Source organism: Odontesthes bonariensis, chromosome 8 (genome assembly GCF_027942865.1).
Source record: "Odontesthes bonariensis isolate fOdoBon6 chromosome 8, fOdoBon6.hap1, whole genome shotgun sequence".
Classification (NCBI taxonomy): Eukaryota; Metazoa; Chordata; class Actinopteri; order Atheriniformes; family Atherinopsidae; genus Odontesthes; species Odontesthes bonariensis.
Genome location: NC_134513.1, coordinates 36,682,747 through 36,695,321, shown reverse-complemented (window position 1 = coordinate 36,695,321; position 12,575 = coordinate 36,682,747). Strand labels below are relative to the sequence as shown.

Below are 12,575 nucleotides of genomic sequence, written 5' to 3'. Positions count from 1 at the left end.
TTCAAACCTTGTAACGTTGGTCACATTTAATATGAACATCTGCAATTTTTACACATCACGGAAAATAAAGAAAAGCATAGTAGGTCCTTTCAAGAGCTGGAGGGAGGAACAGACTTGGAGCACAAACCAAACATTTAAGCTAATATTCTTTCCTAACATCAAGCAGGTGTTTAGATGTTAGACCCTAATTATGATCAGTTTACTTACCATCTTTTCTAAGTTGTAAACATTTTCTATCCAGGATAATAAAATGAACCAATTTGATATCCATCTGATTTTACTTTTTACAAAGTTTTATATCGAACTTTAGCTGAACAGATGACCAGCTTTTTTTATCTTGGAAGTCATAAGACGTTTACATCAAGATTTGTCAATGCTCTAGTCTTGATGAAGTGTCATATTAGAAAAGGAAAAAAATGTAAGGGATGCTCCCCTATCGTCTCATTCTGCCACCACTTTTTTCTGGTTACCTTTTGTTTTTATTTGGCTAAAATTGGTCAAATCTGTTGGAGAAACAAAGAAATAGAGAAAATAAGAGAGAAGATGGACATTACTGGAGACAACTGATTTGCAAGATCTGCTATAGCTGGTGTTGCCCCACAGTCAAACCACCTTTTTCAGCCAGTTTATGAAAGCATATCAACTCTGCTAAATCCATTTCCACATAATTTCCACTTATTTCACTTGTAGTGAACAGATATGAATATATCTGTCAGCTGGTTTGGCAATAGCTCCGTTTGTCCTGGATGAAGATGATGAGGTGGCTGGGTAGAGGCTAATCCTACAGTTTGTGCATAAATAAATTATCCTAAAGCTAGATTACAGGGGTCTGTGCAAACAAGACAGCCTCTCAGCAAGTAGAAACACAAAAATAATGGCCAAACAGACGCAAGCATGATGGAAACGGCTAAAGCTAGCATCTTTTTCTAACTTTTCATTGTTCGTAAACCATAAGAGTTAGACAACATTACAAGAACTCTGCTCAAAGGCTAAACACTGATGATTCAAACAATTTATGACTTTAAACTTTTTACAGCTCTGGACAACATGAATTTCCCCGCTCACACTGTATATGTGTTATTAGACAACACTGAGTTTCACTGTGATTTAGTCCAGTTCATGTTAACAAGCTGTAATTTTAGGGTTTGTCAGCTAGCCAACTCACTGTTACTCTTTAAAGTAGCAAAGCACATGATGTCAACAGTAAGCTTTTACTAATGTTAGCTTCTACCACATAGATTACAGAAGCAAACCAGATGCTGTTACAAGAATTCACTGACAGATGGTCACAGACGGTGTTAGCTAGCTAACAAGCTGACGTTGTGAAAACACAAAATTCGTTGGGTCCATGACAAAACGATCCATCAAAACACAACACTGACATAAATTCTGATTTGATGTGAAGTATAAAAGTGATGGCTGCCGGGAAGTTTGTTACATCAGAAAAAAAGCCCTTTTTACAAACTGAACACATTCTGTGAACTTTTCGACAGTGCTAGCACTTTAGCATTCAGCTAGCTCACCCGCCAACGCTAGCGCTGTGTTGTAAAAGAATAAAGTTCTATGTTTGCAGTTTAAAACCATCAAAAGTCAGTCACACAAAGGTGTTTGGAGGGTTGGCGTTGGTTGACCAAGCCACCTTCTTTTCTTTCCCCTCTCGGTCAAATGCATCGTACACCGAGTCCTTGGTGACTGTCTTTGCTTGCCCTGGGATGTCCACCACCCCAACATAGTTCTTCTTGGCCATCCGTGAACTGGCGGTGATGGTGTATGCATTACTGCGGTAGCACTTCATGGATGACATGCAGAAGGTCTCCAGCATGCCACGCCTGAAGTTTGCATTGTAGACAGAGTACAGGGTGGGCTTAGATGCTGTGGAGCTAAAGCAGATCCAGGCGATGGTTGTGAAAAACAGCAGTCCCTGCCTGTTGGGGCCGGCAGACTCTTTTGGGTGCCACAGCTGGGCAATGTAGAAAGGTGTCCAGGTGAGGAAGAAAACTGAGTTGAGCATGAGAAACATCTTGATGGTCTTGACTTTAGTCCGTGGGACAATGTTCATGGTCCGGCGCACCGTGTGGCCATCGGCACTGATCCTCCAGATGTAGCGGACCACCCGCTGGTAGAAGGACACAATCAATGCCACTGGGACCAAGAAACCAACCAGGATGTGAACAGCAGCATAAGCTATACTGCCCCAGCTGTCTGGAAGGAAAAAGTCACAATGACTGTCTGTAGATGTAGATCCATAGAAGAAGAAGCAGGGCAAGACAAAGGCTGCATCAAACAGCCACGAGGCCAGTATCATCTTCTTTGCCTTTTCCCTGGACACCTTGAAGCTGAGAGGATAAACAATTGTGTAGAAACGGTCTACGGAGATTGAGAGCAGGACGTAGACCTGAACACCTGGACAGAGGTGTTGAAGGTAGCGCACTAGCTTGCAGGCCGCAGCACTCAGTGGCCATCGTCCTGAGGCAACCTGCAGGAGAATGAACGGAGCACAGCTGAGGCTCATGAGTAGGTCCGCACAGGCCATAGACACCACAAAGTAGTTGGTGGTGGACTGAGTCCGTCGGCTCCGATGGATGACCAGGCACACGAGGGCATTTCCTAGGATGGAGACCAGCCAAAGAACCCCAAACACCAGCCCCAGGATGGCAGCCTCACCTGAAGTCAGCTCATAGGAGGCAGAGGTCGCGTTTGACTGGCTGGAGGACGTGTCCTCGAGGCTGTATAGGGTAGTGGTGGGTAAGGTTGCCAGGACAGTTGAGTTTTCTCTCTTGGAAAAGTTAAATGACATCTGATACATGAAAGATGGAGAGTAGAGGGAGGGATTTACACCAACTCTGTTTGTTGATTGGGCGTACACCATAGCTATACTGCTGCATCAGAGGCAATCTGTCGATATACAAACAGATTCATAGTTAGTACAGTCACGGGCAAACATCACCTGAGTCAAATGAGGAATGTTCTATGAATTACTTCTTTACAAAAAGCTGTTTATACATCTGCCTGTTTTTTCCCCATCAGGTGGAGATGTAAGCTGCACCTGGCTGTTTGTCAAAAGGTAGGAGGATCAAAAGGATCAAAGGGGAATTATTGCTGAGAGGTTAGTAAGAAGGTGGGTAGGTTGGCAGCTTTTATGGTCATGGTTGGTAGGTAAGAGCTGGGTGGAGCTGGGTTGGATTTAGTACAGAAAGTAGGCTTTTAGTTTTCCACCTCAACGTAGGTTAGATATTTTACAAACCACCACCTGCAACTTCTGTCAGGTCATCTTGATCTGTGATAAACCACAGGACTATGGAGGCGAGAGAAGGAATACTTGATTCTCAGTATGTGGTGGTTTGACACAGCGAGGAGACCAACTTTGTCTCAGAGTTTGGATGCTCGTACTAAGCCTAACCGATGGCACCGCTCTGCCTAAAGTCAGCACAGAAAGGGTGAAGCTAGTTTGCTTCACCCTTTCCGTTTTCAATTAAGGATTTAATTGTCTTAAGTGAACAATAGCACATATTAAACATGCTGCATGTGTCTCTGTGTCAGATCAGAATCTTCACATCAGTGTTTAGGATCAGCTGCTCAGTATTTAGGCTGGTTAGCGTCACAGTCCTGTTAAAAGAATGAAGTTAACTGCTTTTCCTTTTGGTCTAATGAAGATGTACAGAGGGCTGACATCACTGCTCATAAAGGAAACAAACACTGCTGTTGATGACGATTAATGAAGACGCAGTTCCACATCTGAAATCAGACCTGGGGAAACGTTAAACCTCCAGAAACCAAAGGCTGGATGCATTTTACATTTATATTAATTTGCTGGAAGCATGAGTAGGACGGTTTAAAAACACTAAAGCCTTGGTTTTGTTCTCACTGCAGCATGAGCTGAAACACATCAAACCTTATATCCGAAGCCATAGAATTTATAGCTCCTGATTTCATTACTCCTTCACTGGGGCCCAGTCAGGAGTCCACAGGTTCCCCGGTCTCCTCTGAGAGCGACCATTAAGGTTGTGAAGAAGCCCAGGAGAAATGAGCTCTCTGTTGTGCTAACTCAGCTGGATTTAGTCCTCAGAAACCACCTCCAGCTAACACTAATGCCTACTGTAAAGTCAGAAAAATCCACTAAATAAGGCGGATTATTCTGACAGTAACCAGTTAAGATTCATGACAAATTATTTCATATAAAGTACAATTAAATTCGGCTCAGTTGAATCAAATTTAGGTTTACGTAGAAGAATCTGTGACCAAAACGTTTCTGTTTAGGATTAAAATGGAATTAATAACCAACGTTTTAGGGTTTCTGTAGCGGAGGAATCTGAAAATGTTCAGGTGGGCACAGCTTCTTCCTTCTTTCAGCAGATACAGTGAAGGTTTCAGCTTTTAATCACAGCCTGAAGGCTCAAATGACTCCTCTTATCGTTCTAACAGGAGTAAAGATGCTGAAGAAAAGCAAAATGAGTGAAAATGTGCAGGTTTTACTGCAGCTTCTGCTTCACTGACAGGGAGGAAATCTGGTGGCACACCAGAGGTAGTTGTTTATTGTTGTTTATTGTTGTTTATTACAGCTGCTGACATGGAATATCACACTAATTCCTCATTTTAACGGATGAAACCAACCTCTGGGGTTTATTTTCCAGCTCTGGGATGTTGGGCAGACTCTGATTGGTGGCTCTTCTGTGTCATTATAGACTATTTGTAGCTCTCTTTGTTTAAAGTCATTACCACTCAGGCTGTTTTAACATGTCATTAACTTATGTTCATCTAATAACTGACTGAAGACTTATGGAGAGTATGAAAAATGCCATTTAATTAGATAATTAAATAACTTAAATGGACTTTTATTTCACTGCAGATAGAATTAAGCCAATAATTTAATGAGTTTAATTGAATTCATTTTGACGTATTTTTACATTTCATACAGCAGCTTCCATTGCAGGCTGAGTCTGTCTCTGTCCTGACTATTATGGGATGTGTTGCAGGTCTGAGATGCAGAAATGATGTTTGTTAACAGATGAAACGATGTTTGTTAACAGATGAAATAATGTTTGTTAACAGATGAAATAATGTTTGTTAACAGATGAAACGATGTTTGTTAAGAGGTGAAACGATGTTTGTTAACAGGTGAAACAATGTTTGTCAACAGATGAAACGATGTTTGTCAACAGGTGAAACGATGTTTGTCAACAGATGAAACGATGTTTGTTAAGAGGTGAAACGATGTTTGTCAACAGGTGAAACGATCTTTGTCAACAGATGAAATAATGTTTGTTAACAGATGAAATAATGTTTGTTAACAGATGAAACGATGTTTGTTAAGAGGTGAAACGATGTTTGTTAACAGATGAAACGATGTTTGTTAACAGATGAAATAATGTTTGTTAACAGATGAAATAATGTTTGTTAACAGATGAAACGATGTTTGTTAAGAGGTGAAACGATGTTTGTTAACAGATGAAACAATGTTTGTTAACAGATGAAACGATGTTTGTTAAGAGGTGAAACGATGTTTGTTAACAGGTGAAACGATGTTTGTCAACAGATGAAACGATGTTTGTCAACAGGTGAAACGATGTTTGTCAACAGGTGAAACAATGTTTGTCAACAGATGAAACGATGTTTGTCAACAGGTGAAACTATGTTTGTCAACAGGTGAAACGATGTTTGCCAACAGATGAAACGATGTTTGTCAACAAGTGAAACGATGTTTGTCAACAGATGAAACGATGTTTGTCAACAGGTGAAACTATGTTTGTCAACAAGTGAAACGATGTTTGTCAACAGATGAAACGATGTTTGTCAACAGGTGAAACTATGTTTGTCAACAGATGAAACGATGTTTGTCAACAGGTGAAACGATGTTTGTCAGCAGATGAAACGATGTTTGTCAACAGATGAAACGGTGTTTGTCAACAGATGAAACGGTGTTTGTCAACAGATGAAACGATGTTTGTCAGCAGATGAAACGATGTTTGTCAACAGATGAAACGATGTTTGTCAACAGATGAAACGATGTTTGTCAACAGGTGAAACGATGTTTGTCAACAGGTGAAACGATGTTTGCCAACAGATGAAACGATGTTTGTCAACAGATGAAACGGTGTTTGTCAACAGATGAAACGATGTTTGTCAGCAGATGAAACGATGTTTGTCAACAGATGAAACGATGTTTGTCAACAGAAGAAACGATGTTTGTCAACAGATGAAACGATGTTTGTTAACAGATGAAACAATGTTTCTCAACAGGTGAAACGATGTTTGTCAACAGATGAAACGATGTTTGTCAACAGAAGAAACGATGTTTGTCAACAGGTGAAACGATGTTTGTCAACAGATGAAATAATGTTTGTTAACAGATGAAATAATGTTTGTTAACAGATGAAACGATGTTTGTTAAGAGGTGAAACGATGTTTGTTAACAGATGAAACGATGTTTGTTAACAGATGAAATAATGTTTGTTAACAGATGAAATAATGTTTGTTAACAGATGAAACAATGTTTGTTAAGAGGTGAAACGATGTTTGTTAACAGGTGAAACGATGTTTGTCAACAGATGAAACGATGTTTGTCAACAGGTGAAACGATGTTTGTCAACAGGTGAAACGATGTTTGTCAACAGGTGAAACGATGTTTGTCAACAGATGAAACGATGTTTGTCAACAGGTGAAACTATGTTTGTCAACAGGTGAAACGATGTTTGCCAACAGATGAAACGATGTTTGTCAACAAGTGAAACGATGTTTGTCAACAGATGAAACGATGTTTGTCAACAGGTGAAACTACGTTTGTCAACAGATGGAACGATGTTTGTCAACAGGTGAAACGATGTTTGTCAACAGATGAAACGATGTTTGTCAACAGGTGAAACGATGTTTGTCAACAGATGAAACGGTGTTTGTCAACAGATGAAACGATGTTTGTCAGCAGGTGAAACGATGTTTGTCAACAGATGAAACGATGTTTGTCAACAGAAGAAACGATGTTTGTCAACAGAAGAAACGATGTTTGTCAACAGATGAAACGATGTTTGTCAACAGATGAAACGATGTTTGTCAACAGATGAAACGATGTTTGCCAACAGGTGAAACGATGTTTGCCAACAGGTGAAACGATGTTTGTCAACAGATGAAACGATGTTTGTCAACAAGTGAAACGATGTTTGTCAACAGATGAAACGATGTTTGTCAACAGATGAAACGATGTTTGTCAGCAGATGAAACGATATTTGCCAACAGAAGAAACGATGTTTGTCAACAGAAGAAACGATATTTGTCAACAGATGAAACGATGTTTGTCAACAGAAGAAACGATGTTTGTCAACAGATGAAACGATGTTTGTCAACAGATGAAACGATGTTTGTCAACAGGTGAAACGATGTTTGTCAACAGATGAAATTATGTTTGTCAACGGATGAAACGATGCGGGCTGAATGGTGTTCCCAGCATGTCACAACTGCTTCTTTCAGCCGGGAGGTGACCTGGACTGTTTTTTGACTTTTCTCACCTCTTAAACACTGATTTGAAATGAAAAACGAACCAAAGCTCTCAGGCGGAGAACTTGTTGCTCCTCACTGTAAATTCACGGATATTTGTGGGTTGCAGACATCTCCAGGCTTCCTGGGATCATCCTTTTCTGACCGTTCCTGCTTTTAATCCTCTGAATCATTCCAGAGGCTCATCATCTTCCTCCCTCCTCTTCCTCTGCTCACACACCCTCTGATAACCGGGGTTCATTAAATCCAGCCTCAACCTCCTAAAGGAAATGACATTCAACCCGTTTCACAGCATGAATGTGACAAACACGACGGAACTGAGCGTGAACGCGCTTCATTTCACAGAAAATGGCATGAAATAAATAATGAATGTGACGGCTCCATCTTACATGTTGGGCATCGCTGGAGCCTCTTCAGCCCTGGGTCTCCTCCATCTCACCCAAACAAGCCGTGGCGCAGAGGCACGGAGGCGGCCTGGACTGTCTGCTGCTGCCGGGCGGAACCGAACCGCGGACGGTCCTCAGCGGGCTGCAGGGTTCCGAGCGCGTCCCGCTTTTCCAGAGTCCTGCAGGGAGGCGGGTTAGTGGACCGAACCGGCGGCTGAGCAGCGGAGCTTCATGTTGGTGTTTTTCCGTCATTCACCGCGGGAGGAGGAGGAGGAGGAGGAGGCATCATGGCTGTCCGTCTCCTCTGGGCAGCCGGAGGAAGGATGAAGGTGCAGCTGATGAAGAGGAGCATTCAACCAGCAGGGGCGGACTGAGCAACTTCTGGGGCCCAGAGCAGAACATTGGGGGCCCCTTAAAAACATCTGACAGCATTTTCCAACAGGCTGCAGAGATAAAGAGACTCTGTAAAAGTTTCAATGTAATCACCTCACCTACATGTGGTGACGTCACTGATGACATCACTGCATGGTGACACCTGGATTCCACAACTTGTCGTGAACACTGGATTCTGAGCACATTTCCACGTTTTTCTTTTCTTTTCTCCTTTTTGATCCTTTTCTGAACTCATGAACACAACTATGAACAAAGCTGTTCCAACTTCTGACCTTTTTCATATTTTTCTCTCATTTTATCCACATAAAAACGACAGAAAATCAGTGAAATGAACGTCAGGAAGAATCAGTAAAGCGTCTTTAATCAGATCCTGATTCTTCAGTGTTTGAGTGGCCAAGAACTGGTGTTCATCTCTGTTAGTTTCATCTGTTCTCAGTCCAGAGATCATCAGTTAGGGTTAGGGACAGCAGCTCAGCATCTGTCACATCTGTCTCCTCAGAGGGTCTGGTCCCCCCTGGTACTTCCTCAGTATTCAGAGAAACCCAGTCCTCATTACTGCTGACACACTGGTTCCCATTCAGACCCCCCCTGTGCCCCATCTACCTCCACCTTTTCCCCGTCATTATGACCTCTCCAACCCGTCACTCTCTGAGGGAAATTCTCACCCTCTGTGGGAGAGCAAAAAATCTTGAGAGCAAAATCTGATTCATTGTGCAGCCTTATTTTATGATTTTTCCCATAATTCTCTTTGTTGCAGTTGTCCATGTAAATGTCATTTCAGCGCAGTAAAATGCAGCAAAATATCGTTCACATGTGCACATGGATACGTTTGTATCCTCAGCTTCACTTTGGGTTTGAATGTCTCAACCTCCCACCTCAGTTGAACCTGAACTCATCAGAACTCCTAACTCACCTCAGGCCTTCAAACTGCTGCTGGATGCAAGTGGTGGATTCACCAGCTGTTGCTTTTATTGTTTACATTATGATGTTATTTACTGTGTAGTTGTTGTTTATGGCGTTTTGTTGTTGGTTACAGTGTATTGTTTTTGTTTACATTGTGTTGTTGGTGTTCACATTATGTTGTTATTTACAGCGTGTTGTTGTTGTTTACATTATGTTATTGTTGTTTATTGCATGTTGTTGTTGTTTGCAACACATTATTGTTATTTACAGGTTGTTGTTGTTTACATGATGTTGTTGTTATTTACTGTGTTGTTGATGCAGCGTGTTGTTGTTTACAACGTGTTAGTGTTTACAGCGTGTTGTCTTTGTTTACATTGTGTTGTTGTTGTTTACAGCGTGTTATTGTTGTTTAGAGCATGTTGATGTTGTTGTTTTTTTTACTGTGTGTTGTTGTTTATGGCGTGTTGTTGTTTTTTTACTGCGTGTTGTTGTTATTTAGAGTATGTTGTTGTTTACATTGTGTTGTTGTTGTTTACAGCGGCCTGCAGTCTCTGTCCCTCCCATAGAGCTGTTCCTTCTGCCTCCTCCAACACTCCAACCGCTCTATAAAAGGAATCGACGCCATCCATCTGCAATTATTGGTCCGACGCTGACAGGGCGTGCTGTCGCAGCACATTGCCATGACAACCGCAGATCTTCCAACAGGCTGGTTGCTATGGGAAACCAACAATGGAGATGCTGGGAGAAGAGCACGAGGAGGAAGAAGGTGATTTTTACAGAAAGCAGCACAAAAATTTTGAAAAAAAACAAACTGAAGATCAGAGACTCGACAGGAAATAATCTGCCAATAAAAACACAGCTGAGGAAAAAAATGAGGATGAAGGTGAACATTTCATTCTCATTTTAACACCAGAGAGATTTATGTGATGCTGTGGAAACATTTACAGCTTCATGGATTGTCAGTTTTAAGAAAAATTAAAACTTGTGAATTATCGCTACATGTCTTTGCTGACTGAAACGTTCTGTTTTCAAATAATTAGCACTCAGGTAACTTTGAGCTGAAGCCAGCTCTTCTATTTATCTAATAACTGATTAATCGTTGAGTCATAAAACAGCCATCATTACTATCTTCTATCAGAGCAAACAGATTCTAATTTCTTATTTTGTAGATGTTGAAAAGCACTAATTAATAACCAGCTGATAATGACCGCAGTCATCTTTAAGGCTGATTTATGGTCGCCTACGGAGAGCCCTCTCTGAGAGCGTGCGTCGGCCAACATTCCTATCTATCCGTTGAAGCAAATTGTTAGATCGAGTCTTTCAGTGGCAGCTCAAGAACAAGCCGGAGGAATCTCAAGTTAAATAAAGTGTTTATTGGTAATCACACGTCAGGCATATCAGCGCTTGGCTCAGTGGAATTCAATTCAATTCAAATTCAAAAATACTTTATTTATCCCAGAGGGAAATTAAATGAACAGGAACAGAGCTCCCGCAGGAAATCCGTCAGACTGGCCATGATTTCCGGGTATCATTTGCATTTATAGCCTCATAGGTTGGACTCACACTCGACTGAGTATGATTGGACATGAGTAGGTTCAACATGCTTCATCATATTCTCTGAATCAGCCAAACAATGTGTGTGTGTGAATCTGCCCTTGCTTTCCCAGGCTAATTGTTTTGTCTTCCCATTCCTGGAACACTTTAGGTCATTGTGGAAAAGTACAGAAACTATTTCATTCAGAATGTCTATTGATTGGTCGGCTAATTTTACAATTTCTGGAATCACTTTTCCGGTTTAGCTCCTTCCTCTCAGAACAACACCGCCATTTCTGAAAGAGTTTACTGTGTGCCGGTCAACATTTGGTCAAAATTATTTGCATTTCAACATCAACAAGCTCCAACTCCTACAACAACAGTCTTTTTCTCTAGGTCGCCATCGTTCACTGTGAGGAGTGGAACGGAGCCGGAAGGTGAACAATCAATCAACCACTTTCACCATAGACGTCACCAGATTAGGTCGTCTAACGTAGCGCTGCCCACTGATCGGGAGGTGAACTGCCTTGAGTATCCGACAGCCCGACGGAGAACTTCGAAAGGACAAACTACAGAGACACATTGACGGATAGTGACGGAGAAGCATACTGAGGCCTTAAGTGGGGATCAATAAGAGCCCATCATGATAAAGATCCGGCTTTGAGTATCAAAATCATTCAGCAGCTGTTTAAAGTTCCCAAAAGGAGTCAAAAGAGCATATATCTGAACATTTCCTCCAAAGACAGAAGCTCAGACTGCTCTGATTGGTCAGCTCCAGTGGTCTGATCAGGCTCCGCCCACTATTTCAAATTTAACACATTGAATACCGGCGGTTTTTACAGAATTATGTCGTAGACTCCCAGCGTTCTAAACCATTTTTTTGACGTTTTTTGTACAGTCACAGCATATTATGTGATAGAGCCACTGAAACATGTTATGGCTCGTTTGAAAGCTGAGACTTTAAATTCTTTGTGGGTCAAAACTGCGTGTCTCTAGGTGCCGCCATTAGCGAGCTATCCTTAGCTAAACCAAGGCGGGTATCCTCCAAAATCAACAACAAACTGAGATATCGGGGCTTTTGTGAAAGGTGCGCTCTTTCAGCCTGTGGCACTTTAGATACTTACATATCCGGGTCAGAGGATTTGCGTCGTGTCGCATGTTGCAAAGCTAACCTGTTCATAAGACCGCCTCCTTAGACTTGTCGCGTGTCTTCTTCTCCTTCTTGTTGTTTGTTTATGTCCCTCTGGAAACCGACACGTGTGATTGGACAAAATGCGGAAATGCACAACAATCAATGCAGCGTTATCAAAATTGTTCTTGAGTTGACGCAAAGCCATTGGCGTAATGATCAAAATGTCCAGATGATGACACCAGTTTTTGACTGCCATCTATGTCAGTTCTGTTCATCACATAATTACAAAAATCACACAGAATGTGCATTAGAATGTATAGATTCAGAATCCATAAAAAAAACCGTAAAAAAGTATTTTTACCTTTTGGGAGCCAACACATGGGCAGTAAAAACGTAGATTTACGTGACTTGGGAGTCAATGTGTTAAGAAAGTGTTTCATTGGACGCAAAGTTGTTAGAAGCCCCGATGAGTCATCAGTCGAGACTTTTCTGTCAGCGCTGTGCACGTTGACGTGTAGTAAAATCATTACATTACTTTAAGTTAAACATTACTGTGAACACATTCATCCTGTCTATGTGTCGCTCTTAACTCGTGATTGTTGCAAGTTTATTATTCGTCACTATTTTGGTTTAAATGGTGTAAATGTTCAACATGTAGGCTGAAAAACAGCCACTCTGCTTCCTCAGGAGTGTCACAGTTTGACGTGGACAGGGAGCTGGAACCAGGAGGAAACTTAAAACTG

At 41.5% G+C, this 12,575-nt stretch overlaps 1 protein-coding gene across 2 annotated transcripts; it reads right to left on the bottom strand.

The window, feature by feature from the left end:
• Window positions 1-8,216, bottom strand: gpr19 (G protein-coupled receptor 19). 2 transcript variants are annotated; one of them, XM_075472341.1, is made up of 3 exons: window positions 7,875-8,216; window positions 7,497-7,745; window positions 1-2,895 (listed from the first exon to the last, which is right to left on the bottom strand). In XM_075472341.1, exon 3 carries the CDS (start codon window positions 2,867-2,869, stop codon window positions 1,595-1,597), a length of 1,275 nt encoding a protein of 424 aa, XP_075328456.1. In that variant the 5' UTR covers window positions 2,870-2,895; window positions 7,497-7,745; window positions 7,875-8,216; the 3' UTR covers window positions 1-1,594. The 2 variants fall into 2 exon arrangements, with proteins under 2 accessions (XP_075328456.1, XP_075328457.1); XM_075472342.1 differs by lacking the exon at window positions 7,497-7,745.
• Between the last annotated feature and the right edge of the window lie 4,359 nt (window positions 8,217-12,575).